The sequence below is a fragment of the Ovis aries genome, chromosome 4 (assembly GCF_016772045.2).
Source record: "Ovis aries strain OAR_USU_Benz2616 breed Rambouillet chromosome 4, ARS-UI_Ramb_v3.0, whole genome shotgun sequence".
In the NCBI taxonomy this organism is placed as follows: Eukaryota; Metazoa; Chordata; class Mammalia; order Artiodactyla; family Bovidae; genus Ovis; species Ovis aries.
This window is the reverse complement of record NC_056057.1, coordinates 120,325,625-120,343,295: the sequence shown is the minus strand read 5'-3', so window position 1 is coordinate 120,343,295 and position 17,671 is coordinate 120,325,625. Positions and strand designations below refer to the sequence as shown.

Here is a 17,671-nt window from a genome sequence, read left to right as displayed (position 1 = left end):
TCCCCAGGCCCCACCTAAACTCCAGGCACCAGGTCCCTAGGCCCTCCTAAAATTCAGGCCCCAGCCCCTAGGCCCCCCTAAACTCCAGGCACCAGGCCCCCAGGCCCCCCTAAAATTCAGGCCCCAGCCCCCAGGCCCCCCTAAACTCCAGGCACCAGCCCCCAGGCCCCGCTAAACTCCAGGCACTGGCCCCCAGGCCCCTCTAGAATCCTGGGGGATGTTAGGTCAGGAGAGGCCTGGCAGGGGCCGGGGGTTTCTGGCCTCCACAGAGGTGGTGTGTGTCGGGCCTGGGGGCTGTCAGCGCAGGACTCAGGGTCCCGGCTCTACCCAGCCCTGCCTTTCCCGAGTTCATCTTCCTCCTGTGCTCTTGTCTCCGCAGATGGACCACGACCCCAGGAAGCCCGCGTACATCGCCACCCAAGGACCCCTGCCCTCGACTGTGGCTGACTTCTGGCAGGTGACTCTTTTTAAATTAAATTTTGTTCTGAGTCTAACAGCTTAATAAATTGATCATGAGTAATGCCTTGGACAGAGAAGGCAATGGCACCCCACTCCAATACTCTTGCCTGGAGAATCCCAGGGACGGGGGAGCCTGGTGGGCTGCCGTCTATGGGGTTGCACAGAGTCAGACACGACTGACATGACTTAGCAGCAGCAGCAGCAGCAGCATTGCCGTGGATTCAATTAAGCCAACCCCGATTTGCTTACAGGTGCTCATCACACGTTCCTTGGTTTCAGAATTTATATGAGCTCGTTCATGTTTTTATGATCAACCTTCTCTTCCAAAGCTTGAGTATGAAAACTTCCCTTTGAGATATTAAGTCCTTAAAGACTCTTACTTGTTAAGCTGCTCCAGTCACTTTATCTTATGAAATATAATGAAATAACGCATGCGCAAATTATTGCGTTTTCATCAGATGTCTCTTATCGATGGTTTTAATCTTATGAAGGTTAAAAAATGGTGCTCAGATTATAGTCTCTCTCCTTGTGGATTCTTTGTAGTAATGCATTTGAGAAGCCAGGCTGGTCTCTTTTCATCCAGCAAATACTGCATGCTAGGATCAGGCTCGGGCGCTGGGGACACTGGCCAGTGAGAGGAGAGCCAGGGGCCAGTGGGGCCTCGCCTTCACATCCTGGTCTCCCTGCCCACCGTCCAGCAGGCGGCAGAGCTCTGGGGGCGCACGGGGTCCCGCCACTGCCTGGCGGTTGAAACAGCGCCCTACTGTGAGTCGGGCCCACGGGCGTCCCAGGACCGGCAGAGTGCACCCTGAGGACAAGATGAGGGAGGTGTGGCCTCTAGGTCAGCAGGTGATGGGCGGGAGCAGCGTGAGGGCCACAGGGCCAGCCTGTCGGGGTCCGGTGGCCGTGCCACCTCTAACCCAGAGGGACCCGCTGAAGTTGGCAGAGCCCACGTTCCCCACTTCCTGTGCCCCAAGGGCTGAGTCTCCTCATCACACCTGCTGAGAGGTCGTGCACCCCAGGAGGACCAGGCGGCCGGCTCTGGCCTGGACCCGAGGGGCCTCCCCACCCCACGCAGAGCTGTCCCCCTGAGCCATGAGCCCACCCATCCCAGCCTGCCTGCAGAACGCTGCTGGAATTCCATGGAGGGTGTGCTCGGTCACCTTCCTGCTGCCCCCCAGGCTCCGTGCTCAGACAGAAAGAACACAGAAAGCCCCGAGTCATGTGGCAGAACAAGGGACCAGCGGAACTGCACGGTCACGGCATCTCCCAATCAGCCTCAGCCCGCCATCCCAGCACGTTTGTGCAGGAGTGCCTCAGAGGGGTGGTTTCACTTCTACCAGCTTCAGGCCCCGGTCGCAACTGCCTGTAGGCAAAGCTTCTCTTGCCAACAGAAGCACAAGTTCCTAAGGCCGTGTCGACACTCACACAGTCATCGCTTACATCCGTGGACCACCTACCCTGGGGCAGGCCCTGTGGTGGGGTTTGTATATTTTGACCCCTAGACTTTGCGTTCTACGAGACTCGCGGTTCGTACTCGGCCCCGGTTCACGTGGTTGGCACGTGGGGCCGATGGTATACTTTTCTTGCTGCTTGTTCTGAGCAGTTGCCATTGTTGGGGGCCATTCATTGTGCCAGCATTTGTAAACCGTGGGATGTCCTAGAGCTTTTATGGAGGTCTGATATTAAGGAGCATTCTTGAAATGGAAAGGAAACATCTCTGAATGCTGCGACTGGAGAAAACTATTCGAGTGAGATGCAGTGCAAGACACTGTGAGAGGCACCCCGGTCAGCACCTCCCAAACCTCCGGGAAGCGCTGGGTCCCTCGAGGCGGCAGTGGACACTGGCCACTAGGCCGCCCTCCCAGGCCGTCACAGGCCCATCAGCTCATCACAGCTCCCGAGACACCCTGCAGCAAAAGGACCTCCCTGACTGTGTCTCCACAGTGCCCTTGAGCCAGAGGCGCAGTCTCCACACCAAGCCTCCGGTCCGGTTGCAGGGAGAACACAATGGAGAGGTGCTGGCCTCGGACAGGGGGTGTCTTAGCACCTGCTTCTTGGCACAGTCACACGGGCTGGATTGGGCTCTAGAGTGTATATTCTAGAAATGGCATCCAGCAAGCATGGCTCCTGATTAACCACCCAAGGCCACAGGCTCGAAATTCCAGGTTCCCTTCACTGCCTTGGGCTCTACAGAAAGTGCGTGGAGAAGAACGCCTGCCTTTAAACTTCTTGCAGAAGATAGAGCCTCTCAAAAACCATGGTGAAGTGGAAGTTCCTTAAAGAATAAAACCTGCTTTGAAGCATAAGAAGTTTTCTGTTGGAAAGACAATATGTTCTGAGTGAGAGTTCATGTCTGGATTTATGCCTTCCCCAATAGTTCAGCGGAGAAGGCACTGGCACCCCACTCCAGCACTCCTGCCTGGAGAATCCCAGGGACAGAGGGGCCTGGTAGGCTGCAGTCCATGGGGTTGCCAGGAGTCAGACACGACTGAGCAACTTCACTTTCACTTTTCACTTTCATGCATTGGAGAAGGAAATGGCAACCCACTCCAGTGTTCTTGCCTGGAGAATCCCAGGGACGGGGGAGCCTGGTGGGCTGCCGTCTGTGGGGTCGCACAGAGTCGGACACGACTGAAGCGACTCAGCAGCAGCAGCAGCAGCAGCAGCAGCAATAGTTCAGCAAGTAAAGAACCTGCCTGCGGTGCACCAGACACAGGAGACGTGGTTTGATCCGTGGTCGGAAAGATCCCCTGGAGAAGGAAGTAGCACTCACTCCAGGATTCTTGCCTGGAGAGTCCCAGGGACAGAGGAGCCAGGTGGGCTACAGTCCAATGCGTTGCAAATTGTTGGACATGACTGAGCAACTAAGCACAGCACACGTGGCCTTTGACAGGGTTGGACACAGGAACTCAGCACCCATAACAGAAAATATTGAAGCATCTTCCTTTCACTTGAGCTCTGGGGTGCTGCCCTGAGCCCTTCTCCGGAGGATCTCACGGGGTTTGTCTGCGGTGAGAGGCCCTGGTCCGCGGTGAGAGGTCCTGCAGGAGAGGCCCTGCTGTGTGGGTGGTGTGGGCAGCGCAGAGCCCAGGCCGGGAGGGGAACACAGTGGGGTGTTCCTCCACTGGCTTCCAAACGAGGCCGCGTTCACAGGCTCCGTGGACATGGATCTGGGGGACATTATTCCACCCAATAGGATGCCAAGGAGGAAAACGGACACGGAGCCCCAGACGGCAGCGGGGGTGGGCGGGCAGAGGACGCCGGCAAAGCAGAGACTCCTGGGGCCATCAGCAGGGGGCACACAAGGTGGGCGCCGCAGGCCCAGGATGAGGGGCGGCACCCAGAGGAGGGGCTGGAGGAGGCTCTGTCTTCACGCAAGTGTGGCGCTTCCGGAACATTACATCGTGGGTGTGACTCAGCGGCAGCCCACACTGCAGTCACCTCAAGGCGGGGTCTCCCGCCCCAGCCAGGCCCTTCCCTCCCGACCCTGCACCCCCTCGGGCTCTGCCAGGACGCAGCGCCACTCGCCCTCCAGCGACTAGAATTCTTTCTCTGAATTCACACCTCATGTTCTAAGAATTTGATTCCAAAACCAAATGCACATAAGACCCACAACCTTCCTGTAGAAATGTGTTCTGATATGTGAGGACAGCCCGGGTATTCCTGGGCCTGAAGTGCCTGCTCTGAGAGAAGTCAGCCAGCATCCAAGTCCATGAAGGGGAGGCAACAGTAATTGAGCACTTACTGTATGCTGGACCCTGGGCAGGCACAGGGGGATGTGACCTCACCTGACGACCTGGGATGAAGCTATCACGAGTGCGTGATCCCCAAAGGCACTCCTGCAAGACGGGAGGTGGCTAGTGGTCGGGGGGTCAGGGAGTTGGTGTTTGACGGCACAGAGTCTCAGTCTGGGGAGGTGGGAGGGCTCTAGGGGCGGTGGTGGTGGATGTCCTGAGTGCTCTTGAACTATATACTCAAAGCCCATCAAGACGGTGTTTTTACGTTACGTATACTTTACTAGAATAAAAGAGAGTCAGGACCCCGATCCAGCAGAGCACTGAGGCCCAGGGCCCCGCACGGCCCGCCCGACCCCCACAGCAGCTGCCCAGGTGTCAGTCCCGACCCCCTGATCAGACCCCACCCCCAAAATCAGACCCGACCCCTGCGATCAGACTTGACCCCATGATCAGACCCCACCCTGTGGTCCACAGCGCTTCTTCCTGCCCCACGGGCTGTGAAGTGAGGGGGCAGTGAGTGGGCAGGTGAGTCTCTGTAGAGGAGAGAGAGGCCATCGGCGGTGGGGACACTGTGCTCAGGGCCAGCCCCTGCTATGAGGACCTCAGGGTGCGTCCTCTCCAGGCACAGAGGGCGTGTACCACACCCTCCAGCTGTGCACGTGTGCAGGCTAGAGCCAGGCTAGATCGGGGTGAGGACTTCTCAGGGGGCTGTGGTTTCCACACGGGGGGAAGGGCAGGCCTGCCACCTGCCGGGGGCCAGGCTCACACATGAGCACCGGGCAACTGGGAGCCTGGGGGCAGCTTTCTCAGAGAACAGCGCCTTGGGGCTGTGAGCAGGGAGGACGAGTCCCGGGCACAGGCTGCCGGCGCTGAGCTGCCCGGTCGGGCATCACCCACCCGTCCTAGAGCTGCTCCGGCCCCCAGTCCGCCAGCCCCCTCGCCACCATCCAAGGAGCCCTGTCTGCCGTCCCCCCTGTATTTTCGGACCACAGTGTGGTCAGCTGGTTCAGGCGCATGAGCACTGTCCACGCATGTGGACCCTGCCGCCGGCCGAGCGGTGCCTGAGCTCAGCCCGGCGCCTCTCGGGGCTGGGACTGGTGGCCGGCCCTGCTCATCGGGAGCTGAGGGGCAGGGAAGACACTCTAGGATTTCCAGCCTTGCCCTCCCTGCTTGACAGGCTTTTTGGTGACTTTCAGATGATGCAATCAGAGGCTGGGGAGCTGGGCCTCGACCCCCAGGTACAGGTGCTGAAGGCAGCTGGAATTCAGCTGGTGCCCAATTAGTATGAACACTTATTAACATTTTACCAAGAAAAAGTCCACCTATTGCTTTCTGTTTCCCACTTTCTGCAAGTATATTCTACTAGAAGTCTTCACTGGGGCAATGTACTTTCTTTTCCAAGCAGTGGGGCTTGGTTTAACTGAAGAACTTAAGCTCCTCAGCTCTCATTAGTCGCCGCTCTTAGGATGGACAAGGAGAGACCCGAGTGGAGGGCTGTGGGAGGTCCCAAGAACCTAAGCATTCTCCTTCAGGAGCTTCTGATGAGCACGGCAGTGAGGAGCTCCACAACTGACCGCTGCACCCGGGCAGTGGTGGGTCCAGCAGACAGAGAGCCGAAAGGCGGCAGCCCCTGCCCCCACCTCTGGCAGGTCAGCTAAGGGTGACCCCTTTATAGCGAGTACCACCAAGCCCCCAGGAGCCAAGCCTGGAGCAGCCAGAGGTGGTCCTTGCAGACACCCAGCACCCCCCAGTCTGCAGGACGCCCGGTCAAATCATACCCACTGGCTCAGAGACCACGACACATCGGGGCTTGTGGCTTCTGGTGGTCCTACGAGGCGGGACACAGAGTAGGAGGAGGTCCCCAGTCCCTGTCCCCCATGATGCCCACGCAGTCACTTCCTCTGTTCCTCTTACACAAGCCCTGGGCAACGAGCGATGGGAGAGGAGCTTGCAGAGGTGCCGGTTCTGGAATATTAAGAGGCTGTGGGTGGAGCAATGGACTCAGGGGCCCTGTTAACTTACAGACTGATTGATTCTAAAGCACATTATCTAATTGGCTGTCCAGTTGCTCAGCCATGTCCGCTCTTTGCAACCCCATGGACTACAGCACGCCAGGCTTCCCTGTCCTTCACCATCTCCCAGGGTTTGTTCAAACTCATGTCCATCGAGTCGGTGATGCCATCCAACCATCTCATCCTCTGTCGTCTCCTTCTCCTGCCTTCAGTCTTTCCCCAGCATCAGGGTCTTTTCCAGTTAGTCGGCTCTTTGCATCAGGTGGCCAAAGTATTGGAGCTTCAGCTTTAACCTCAGTCCGTCTGATGAATATTCAGGACTGATTTCCTTTAGGATTGACTGGTTGGATCTCCTTATAGTCCAAGGGACTCTCAAGAGTCTTCTCCAGCAACACAACTTGAAAGCATCCATTCTTTGGGTCCCAACCTTCTTTGTGGTCCAGGTCTCACATCCATACACAAAACCATAGCTATACAGACTTTTGTCAGCAAAGTAATGTCTCTGCTTTTGAATATGCTGTCTAGGTTGGTCATAGCTTTTCTTCCAAGGAGAAAGCATCTTTTAATTTCATGGCTGCAGTCACCATCTGCAGTGATTTTGGAGCCCAAGAGAAGAAAGCCTGCCACTGTTTCCATCGTTTCCCCATCTATTTCCCATGAAGTGATGGGACCAGATGCCATGATCTTCGTTTTCTGAATGTTGAGCTTTAAGCCAACTATTTCACTCTCCTCTTTCACTTTCATCCAGAGGCTCCTTAGTTCCTCTTCACTATCTGCCATAAGGGTGGTGTCATCTGTGTATCTGAGGTTATCGATATTTCTCCTGGCAATCTTGATTCCAGCTTGTGCTTCATCCAGCCTGGCATTTCGAATGATGTACTCTGCATATAAGTTAAATAAGCAGGATTATCTGATTAAATTAAAGGACTACAGGAATTGAGGACAGTGAGTTTCTTGAGAAAAACCTGATCTCTTGTTTCCGTGTTTTAACATCAGAAGCATTTTAACCACAGGCCCTAGATTTTCCAGGATGTTTTTCTTCAAACATTCACTCTGATTGAATTTTCTGCACATGAGTTCACAAACGTTTGCAGATAAAAGGGAACTTCTGTCAGGTCATCTTACATCAAGGCGGGATTTGGGAGCTGTGCCCTGTGTGGCTGGGCATGGCACGCCTCGCACCCGGCTATGTGTGTGTCCTGCCACCAGGCACGCAGGTCGGAGCTCAGGCTCACGTGGAAAGCACAGCCTGGGCCTTGGTTTTTACGGCCCTCGGCCGAAAACACCCTGCGTTCATTTGTGATATCAGTTCCCTCATCCGTCCTTCTTCTTCCTTTCATTCTTTTTTCTTTGACTTTTTCTTCTTTCTCCTCCTCCTTCTCACAAGCGGATCTGATGCACCCACATCAGGTCCTGGTTTTGAAACGATGACAGCTTGAGGGCGCTTTTACCCAAGAAGCCAACGTGTGTGTTAGGTGTGAAACGTGAGCACAGCCCAGGGGCGGTAAGCGCTTCTCTGTGACAACACGCCCGGGCTCAGGCGACTTCCCACACAGTCGAGTGCCTGGCAGATACCTCTGCGGCAGCTGTGAGGTTCAGGTGAATGGGCAGCTTGGTTTGCACGTGGCCTCGCTGTGGAAATGCTTGAGCAGCACACACGAGCCGCCTCGCCTCTGCTCAAAGAGAAGCAGGCCGTTCTGTCTTTGCAAAAGGATGCTTGCTAGATTCCAGTGAACGAGCAAGTGTTTCTATGCAGATGGTTCTCCTTCCTGCCTGGGCACAAACACTGCTGGTGGGAAAGCACCCAGAGGGGCCTGCTACAGTTTATCAGCACCGGGACTGACTTGAGCTCAGGTCAGACTCTTTTTAAGATTTATTTATCTGCTTCTTTATTTCTGGATGCTCCGGGTCTTCATTGCCTCCCTCAGGCTTTCTCTGGTTGTGACGAGCAAGGACTACCCTCTAGTGTGGGGCACAGGCTCGTCACTGTGGCGACTTCCCTCGTTGCAGGGCGCAGGCTCAGTAGCTGCGGCGCACGAGCTTAGTGGCCCCGTGGCATGTGGAGTCCTCTGGACCAGGGATTGATCCCGTGTCCCCTGGGTTGGCAGGCTGACTGTTAACCACAGGGAAGCCCTGGGTCCAATCTTAATGTCTGTGAGACTCCTTCCTCCCTGCTCAGCCCTTCCTGGGGGTCAGGATTAAGTATTGGCTTTGCTCCCATTACTTCGGGGTTTTATCTGCGAAAGAGGCCCGTGCTGACGGCTTTGTTTGCAGAGAAACAAACCACCTGGGTTTGTGTTATGAGTCCTGCATGGAGACATAAGAAGACTTCATCACCTTCGTTCACATTTAGCCGGATTGCCACCTGCCTCACTCACAGCTTGACTCAGGGACAGTGACTGTGTGGCTGAAGCAGACCAGAGGCTGGGAAGACTTCAGGGCACACTTCTCAGGACCGTCCTCTGGACAGGGCGAGAAAGGGACTGGGGGTCTACTCTGCAGAAGGTGCTCAGACACTGCTGTGTTCTCTTCTTTAGTCAATTACAGAGTGCGTGGTTCCAGCTGATTGACATAAAATGTGTTCTCAGACCTCTTTGTCAGCATCCTCACTGCAAGGCTTAAGCTGATCTCTCCTCCACCTATGAAAAGAAGTTGGCAGCGGAAATGAATCGTGCGTCAGGGATGGAGGGGCACATTCGGCCTGCTCTGGAGAAAAGCTGTCTCCACTTCACGTAGCGACTGCTGCAGCAGGCGTGCAAACAGCACATGGGCTTTCAAGAGGCACGTGTCTGCACCAAACAGGTCCTGGGAGGACTCTGCCAGGCCAGCCTTTGATAGCGTTTTCTTTGAGTTCTCTTTTCAGAGAGGCAGTCAAATGGTCTCTTTTTAAAGTATCTATTGTTTTCAGCTAAGCATCAACTATGACAAAGCCTGGCGCCAGACGCCTTGGAAGTAGAGCTGGCAGCCGGACAGGCTGCCGTCTTCAAGGAGCTGACAGTCTGGTGGAAGAGAGCTGTGCCCACACAGGCGAGAGCAGAGCAAGGTGGAGGGGCTTCACGGGACATGCGGGGAAGGGGGGACGCGTGCCCCGGAGGGACCGGAGCTCCTCACAGAGCCCGTGGCCCCGGGCTTGACCTGTCCACACGGACCGCCTGCCTTTAATCAGGCCTTGTGCACTCCGAAGGAGTTTCTTTTTTCGCTAAACACTTGGTACTCAAGAAAGACTTCGGGTGAAGAAAATCTACAGTTTCCTTCCATCTGGTGTAATTCGATGAATAAAAGAAGGTTCGAGCGGACGTTTCCCGACTCCTGTGGACGATCTGGGGGCTGGCATGGAGGCTGGGCCTCGGTGAATGTGTTCATTTCCTGCGCTGCTGTGACAGATTTCCATCAACGGAGCGGCCAGGAGCTGCAGAAGCATGCTCCCTCTCAATTCCAGAGGCTGAGTCCAGCCCTGGTGCCGGCAGGGCTGTTCTCCTGGCCCTGAAGCACCGAGACGAGGCTCCTTCCTGCTCGCAGGGCCCGCGTGTTCCAGCTGCATCTCTGCAGCGTCATCCTTGCGTTCACCTGGCGTCTCCCTCCTTTGTGCTCAATTAGGCCCCACCCTGATGCATTGGAACCTCGTCTTCTTATCCTGGTGACATCTTCAGAGACACTCTTTGCAAATCAGGCTGCAGTCATCGGTGGCAGGGGTTACGACATCAGCGTGTCATTTCAGGGACAAAGTCCAGCCCATAGCCAAGAGCAGCACGGCGCCTCTTCTTTAACCAACAGTTGGTAAACTTGCTGTTACTGTCTAGTCGCTCAGTTGTGTCTGACTCTGTGACCCCATGGACTGTGACTCACCAGGCCCCTCTATCATGGGCGTCTCCAGGCCAGAATACTGGAGTGGGTCACCATTTCCTCCTCCAGGGGACCTTCCCGACCCAGGGATTGAACCCACCTGTCCTGCGTCTCCGCACTGCAGGCAGACTCTTTACTGCTGATCCGCCTGGGAAGCTCACTTGTTTGGATGAAACAGCCGCCAAAGTGTGTGTTCCGCAGCACGTGCGCCCGAGGTCTGAACTGCTGCGTGTTAGCCTCTCCGCGCACCCAGGTCTGATGGCCGTGAACGGGCTCCCGTGCTCGGCTGTGTCAGCTGTGTTACCATCACGTGCCCCTTCCCTGGGTGGCCTCTGAGTGCCACAGAGGGGCTGGGGGTGTGGGTTGTCGCTGGTGTGTTTTATGACAGCCCAGGACCCCTGAGGTGGGGCTGCTGGTTAAGAACCTGCCTGCCAGTGCAGGAGACGTAGGTGTGGGTTCAGTCCCTGGGTTGGGAAGGGTCCCCTGGGGAAGGGAATGGCAGCCCACTCTGGTATTCTTGCCTGGAGAATCCCATGGGCAGAGGGGCCTGGTGGGCTCCAGTCCATGGAGTCACCCAGAGTCAGACACGACTGAGCGTCTGAGCGCAGCCCAGGACCCCTGAGCCGCCGCCCCGACTCCCGTGGCACGCCCGCTAGTGAAGCAGTGATTGTCGCCGCCGGGGCCCTGTCGCTCCCCGCCACCGCGTGCCAGGTGACAGCGTGCGTTCAGGGTGGCCTTCCACGGCTGGTGCCGTGCGTCTGAGGAGACACTCAGGAGAAGGGGGCATTTCTGGTGGTTCTCCAAGCACAGCACCGGGAGGGACCTGTCCTTGGGATCCCCACCCGAGATCATGTTCCCGCTGACCCAGGACCGGCAGTGCCTGCCTCCTGTTTGGGAGAAGGAACCCACTTTTTGCTGGTGAAAGCTGTTACAGCCCGATCCCGCTCCCCGCGCCGTGGCCTGGGATGTCCTGACCTGTGTTAGGTTCCCAGTAAACGTGCCGCATGCTCCGGGAGATGACACTGTGCTGTCTGAGCCCTAACCAAACGGGAAGTATAGACAGGGCCGTTTCTGGTATCAACCATCCGCTCCTTGGCTCAGCAAAGCCGCTGCTTCAGAGGACCACAGCAGGGTCAGGGAGGACTCGGGCGGCTGCCTGCTTCCTTGAAGAGAGCGCTGGAGGTATCTCAAAGACTGGGCACAGAAGTCCTGCCTTTCTCTTGCCGGGCACGACCCTGTGAAACTGACCCGGAAAGAGTGCGATCTCCTGTCCAGAAACAGACCCTACTTGACCGGGACTTTCACCAGACCCTGTGTTCCCTCCAAAACCCACCGTGGAGTCCCTGGCGTGCCCTGAAGTCCAGCCCTGCGAGCAGGGCACCACGGTGGGAGGTGAGCAGGGAGTGGGCGCCCGAGCGGGTGAGACAGCTTCGATTTAGTCAGTCCCTCTCTGCTTCCACACAGTGACCTAAAAAGAAGTATTATCCCCTGGGGTGCTTTTGGAGTTGTTGGTCTAAATTGTTTCTTTTGGATTCACTCTCAACCACGCCTTCAGAGAGGCCCGAGCGTCCCCGGACGGAGGGAACCTCGGTGGGGAGGGCTTCCTGATTCCACACTCGGGGGTACAGCAGAGCCTCGGTGATTAGTTTATGGCCCGGATCATTGTATTTTTATTACGCTCATAAAACCTGTGTTTCTCCTCATTTTCCTAATGGCTTCAGTGAGCTTCTGTACCTTCTCCAGGCACATTAAACCGCGGCGAGCAAGAAGGGCCGATTAGGGCCAGTCGGGGAGCTGGCAAGGCTTAGACCAGGGCGTCCGCCTTGATTGTTGGATTTGCGCTGAAGAAGAGGGGAGCGTGTGGGCTTGAGTGTAATTCATGTTTGTGTGGGCTTTTTTGTAAACATTGCAGCAAGTCCCACTAAATTCTACCGCGGATGATACACCATGAGGGGCCTTAAGAATCTTAGCTGTTTCTATCACAGGGGTGGGGGTGATACCACCCCCGCCAATTTAAAAGAGACACCAGTATTAAAAGAGACAGCATCGCACACACGTCTGATTTTCAGAATATAATTTAAAGGGGAACTCAGTACCAAGAACATGAAAAGAAAGCATTTTATATCTGAGTTATGTGGATTTTATAAACTACAATATCTTAATCAGATTGTTAAATCTGTGCTTTAAAGAAATGGAAGCTCCGATACCAATTTCACATCTAGATGCAGTTGTTTGGAAAGACTTCTGAGAAGTTAGCGTAACCCAGCACAGGGGACGCGGAGACTTTGTCCCTGCACTTAACGTGCCAGCAGGTCCTCAGGCTGCTCGGGGATCCCTTAGAGTCAGTGAGTTGAGCGACTGAGCTCCAAGTCCACGGCCGCTGGCTTTGACACGTGTCTGAAAAGGAGTCGAGTGCGAGGGCCTGTGTGTCTTCACGGGTCTGGTGTTCAAATGCGGGTCCGTTTGCTTGCGCGTCCTGGAGCTGGTGTAGGGGCTGTGGTGGATGACCGTCAGTTCAGGATGCCCTCTCCTTTGGGCAGAGCTGCTGTATTTTGATAGAAGTGGGCACATACTCTCTGTAACGCACGTGGGCAGGAATCTTCCAGAGTTGGCTTCGGGTGGGATGGCAGCTCCACAAAGCAGACTGCTTCTCTGGTCCCACGGTGGTGACGAGCATACAAACGTGCCCGTGATTTCCCCCGTGTCCCTCGGGGTAGCGGCGTGTCCGAGCCAGCAGGCTGCCTGCCTGGGGCCCAGCACCCGATGCCCGGTGGCCTGTTTGTGGCACGTCAGAGACCAGCAGGGAGGACCCGAGGCTGAGCGGAGCAGGGAATCCAAGGGGTGTTAAGGCGTGGAACAGATTTACTACATCCTGTTTGCAATGTCTCCTGGAACGTGCAGACTGGGCCCGTGTACTCAGCTGCAAAGGCAGAGCTCACCGCCTAAGGATCCAGTTTCCCGGGGACGGGGCCGCATGCGCCATGCATCTGGGGCACTGACTCTGCGCGTGGCAGGGCTCGGCGCCTCACCAGGTTCCCAGGGACGGGGCCGCGTGCGCCGTGCGTCTGGGGCGCTGACTCCACGCATGGCAGGGCTCGGCGCCTCACCGCCTCTCGGTCCGCAGATGGTGTGGGAGAGCGGCTGCGTGGTCGTCGTCATGCTGACCCCCCTCTCGGAGAGCGGCGTCCGGCAGTGCTGCCACTACTGGCCCGACGAGGGCTCCAGCCTCTACCACATCTACGAGGTACTTCCCAGGGCGCCCGCCGGGCCGTGGGCAGGGGGCCGTGGACGCTGTGGGCGGGCCCGTCCTGGGCAGACACCGGGCCGCCGTCCCTGGAAGCCCCAGGAGGTTTGCCCAGCCCTGCAGTCAGCAGACCCTGCAGACAGCCGTGCTGCAGGAACTCTGCCAGGAAGGGCGTGGTTTCCATTTTTAAATTCCAAGAATCCAAATTCGGACAGAAAGCACCCAAGAAAGGACTCACGGGGGCCTGTTTTTGGGAAGCGGCCCCTGCTGACCCTGGCTCTTCGCCGCCCGCCTGCCCCGGCTCCCGCTCCTTCGCGGGGCCTGTGCCCATAGCGCCCACTCGGCCTTTTGACTCGCGGGTCCCCTGCTGGCCAGCTCGTCTCCTTGGCTGGCTTTTTGCCCACATCAAGAAGGAAGTAAATAACCTTGGGCAGTTAAACCAATACAGAGTGTGCCCTTCGACTTTGCTTCCCATTAAAATTCGTCAGAACACCAGAGTCCCTCAGGAGGGTTCACCTCAGACGCCTGCCTGGATGTTCCCCTCTAAGCTGGTCATGCTTTTGGGGTCCCCGCCTGGGCTCCCAGCGCTCAGAGCCTGGCAGCGTCTATACGAACCTTTCGGTTTTGGCTTTCTGCAGCTGGGTGGGGCCTCTCTTAGGACAGGCCAGTGAGGATAGAGCCCCGTTTGAGCTTTCGCCCGAAAGTGTAATTTTTCCCTGGTGATTTTTCTTGGAGATTTATATGGCTTGGAAAAGACAGAAAGTGCCCTCGTTCTGATTGTAACGCATTTTTCCCAATAATTTGACTATTTTGCCCCTGAGTGACATGTAGGAAAAGAAGCACAAAGTGACCTTTTGCATAAACCGTGTTGAACTTGGAAAGCTGGACAGGCCCCCCGCCTGCCGCATGCAGTCTGCCCTCAGGGTCCCCAGCCCCCTCCCCACAAAGTGGCTCCATGCTCGGGGAGCCGGGCCCCCAGCCGACGCGCTCTCTGCCCGCCCCGCCCCGTCCGCTCCCCCCACCCAGGTGCATCTGGTCTCTGAGCACATCTGGTGCGAGGATTTCCTCGTGAGGAGCTTCTACCTGAAGAACCTGCAGACCAACGAGACCCGCACGGTGACTCAGTTCCACTTCCTGAGCTGGTATGACCAGGGGGTGCCTTCCTCCACCAGGTCCCTCCTGGATTTCCGCAGGTAAGACCCGCGGCCCGCCAGCGGGGTAGCGCACTCGGGTTGCCCGCGGAGAGAGGGGACGTCTGGGTCCGAGGGGCTGTTTGCTGTAGGACGTGCCGTCTGTCTTATGCTTGTATGTCACAGGTACATCCGTGTTATCTGCAGTGAAGGGGGGGAGACTGTGGTAACTCACATGTTGGTTGTAAGGCGTCTGTAGCTTTAGAGGTGTTAGATGCTAGAGACGCTGGGTATCTTAGAATTGTGGAAAGGTGGTCATGGTTATCAGTAAGATTCTTCACGTAGGGAAGAATTCCTGGGGTTCTTATTCCACAAGGTATGGATGAATACAGCCCAGAGTTTTGGCTACTTGGCTGCTTAGAGATGGTGGTGAGAATGAGGCCCAGATGACTAGCTAATGGGTGACCTTGGATAAAACGCCTGGCTTGGGGTCACACATAACCCTGTATCTGTGGTGCAGTTTCGAAACTGACTGTTTTAAACATCTAGAAAGAAAATGAAGATGTTGAGGGCTACCCAGAACCGTACTCTACGCTCCCTGGAGCCTCTGATTGGAAGTAGGCTTCCAGTAAATCTTCAAAAGGAGAAATTGGAGAGTCAAGACAAAGCACTCTGTAACGCACTGGAATTGCACGTGGTCAGAAACTGACTTGTGTCTGAACGGTTCACAGACACGTCACTCCTGGGAAGTCAGAATGGCGACTGCTGTTGTCGTCAACGGGGGGTTTCGAGTGTAAAGCTGGGTTTCTTGAATTTGGGGCACAGATTCTGAAGGTTACTTTGATACTGCTTCTCTTCCTTTTAGTCCACTTTGGAGAAACAAATCAGGGCTTGTTTTCTTTTTTTTATTAGATAATCCTTTGTATCAAATAGCACGTGAAACAGCTCCCGGAGAGACACTTGCTTGGCGTCACACCCGTCACCCTCAGTCCGTCCCCAGGGAGGCAGGGGATGCGTGGCACACACCCAGACGTGCCCCCCGCCCCCACCCATCCCAATTGCCTGGTCATTTTTTACATTTTCTTAATACAAATTTATTTCTAAAAACCTTGCTTAGAGCCCGTTTCCTGATAGAATCTTCAGAAAGCAGTCAGTACTGGCAGAACGGGTGCAGCTGCACAGACGGCCACCCCTGCGCTCCGACCAGGGTACTTGCTCATATGTGCACATGGGCGTGTTTCCAGCTCCACATCCGTGTGTGGAGTCGGACAATCCACAACCCACCCTCTGTGTGTGCAGTCCGTCAGGAAGACAGATCGGATTCCCCCGCTTCCCCCTCTCCAGAGTCCCAGGAGACAGGGCCCGAGAAGGTTTCGGGAAATGAGATGCGTACGGGCCCGCGGGCCCATCTCGCTGGAGAACGCCGGTTGGGGCTGCTCATGCGGCCCCAGGCCTTGGTCCCGTCACATGCTCAGGGCACGTGGTGCTCCCACGCGGCCGCTGCTCTGTGACTCTCTGTCCGGCAGAGGAGACGGCTGGGAAGACGCTGGTCACTGCAGGGCAGCGGGCCGCGTGGCCCCCTCTGAGCAATAGGCCCAGCTCATTCCGTCTCTGGCCAAGCACGTTCATCAGAGACCAAGATGTGTAATTAAATATTTCTGGCGCCCAGAGGGAGCACATTTACACTTTAAAGAGAAAGTGCTACGCTAAGAGATAATTAGCATCACAGGCGAGGGCCTTGCTCTGGAAGAACTCTCCCTGTCTCTGTCTCTCTCGCGGCTGTGTGCGCTGACACTCACTGATGCTGCTCTCTCTCTGTAAACCGGACAACCCTTACTCTGCCAGCTAATTAGCGGTGGCCGGTGTCATTTTTGTGATGTTGCAGCTAGTAATATGAGCCCAGTTGCATAGTCACAAAAGTGATCATTGGAAACTGTGACTGTGCTGCAGGGACAGTGTGGGAAGCCCCCTTTCTGAGCCTCTCACGCCCTCTGGCCTTTGCTTGCTGGTGGTCGCATGGCGGTCCCCTCTCGCGCAGTGGCCCATGGGTCGGTTTGTATCACTAACCGTTCTCTCTCGGTGACTTCCTCCTGTTCCAGTATGCGCGGTAGCCACTTTTCTCGGTGTTTGACCTCTTGCTGACTGACGATTTGTTCCAGTAAAGTAAGCCAGACAGCCGTGTGTTGCTCCTCTCCACGAATAACCCACGGCGCTGTCTCGGGTCGACCAGATGGACGCTGTGTGGACTCTGTGCTGCTTCTGCTTTGCCCTTTGTGATGCTCTGTGTGGTAATAACACAAGTGCCTGGTTCTCTGTGATAAACTTCTCCACCGCAGCAGCACCCCGGACCTCACTGCTCGCCTCCTCAGTTGCTCGTGGCTGTCGACAAGCAGGGTTAGCACAGGGCAGGGCTGGCGTGGATGTCAGATTGCAGTGAGACCTCCCTGGGGTCCCCCACAAGCCAGCCGGTCACAACACGCGTCCAAGAATGACACTTTAGACAGGTGCCACAGGAGAGGCCGGGACTGCAGGCACGGGGAAGCCAGTGCCGCCAGGAACCTGTGTCTCAGCGACGATTCTTAGCCAGGGAGGTGATGCTCACTGCCTTCTGCCACAGGGCAGCCTGACCAGCCGTGCAGGAGGCTCCACTGGCCTGCCGACTCCTTTTGTGGCTCTTGGCCAAACCAGCACAGTTTAAAGAAGACTGCCTGCTTGTTATGTTTATTTCTCTTTTAATGGACCCATTTGTGCTTGGTCCCATCAGAAAAAAAAATGAGCAAAACTGGGTGACTGACCAAAAGTTGGGTCTAGCCTTTAGAAACACAGGCAGGACCTTCAGGCAGGAAATATAACTGGAGGGGCCAAGCCGAGGTGGTCCACACACTAAAGATGTGCACACTGAGAGGCGTCCAGGATGACTTGCCCTCTGAAGGCACCGGGCCTGTAGCAGCAAGCCGCCCCAGCTCGCAGCTCTGCACACACACACAGTGCGTGCATCACGCCTGGACACACGCCTGTGCACACGCACACACACGACCTGCGTGGGGCTGGCGGGCTCCCCGCCGCTCACACTTGAGGCACGTCCTCGGGGTCTGGCATCTGTTTTGTCGGAGCTAAAGCTCCCGTTGCCTTGACAACCTGAGTCGGGAAAGGGAGGCTTAGAAGGAGGAGCAGGCGGGTCTGTTTTCCAGTCCCGTTCATCCTCAGAGGGCAGAGCGCTTTCCGGGGACCCCACGCCCGTGC

The 17,671-nt window shown here is 56.3% G+C and overlaps 1 protein-coding gene across 3 annotated transcripts in view; it reads left to right on the top strand.

The window, feature by feature from the left end:
* PTPRN2 (protein tyrosine phosphatase receptor type N2) overlaps positions 1 to 17,671 on the top strand; it is a 618,076-nt gene that overhangs the window by 573,288 nt on the left and 27,117 nt on the right. For all 3 annotated transcript variants that reach the window (XM_042249105.1, XM_042249106.1, XM_027968410.2), the window contains 3 exons: positions 380 to 457; positions 13,179 to 13,298; positions 14,325 to 14,491. In XM_042249105.1, the coding sequence (XP_042105039.1) occupies positions 380 to 457; positions 13,179 to 13,298; positions 14,325 to 14,491 (365 nt within the window). The remainder of the gene's footprint in view (positions 1 to 379; positions 458 to 13,178; positions 13,299 to 14,324; positions 14,492 to 17,671) is intronic.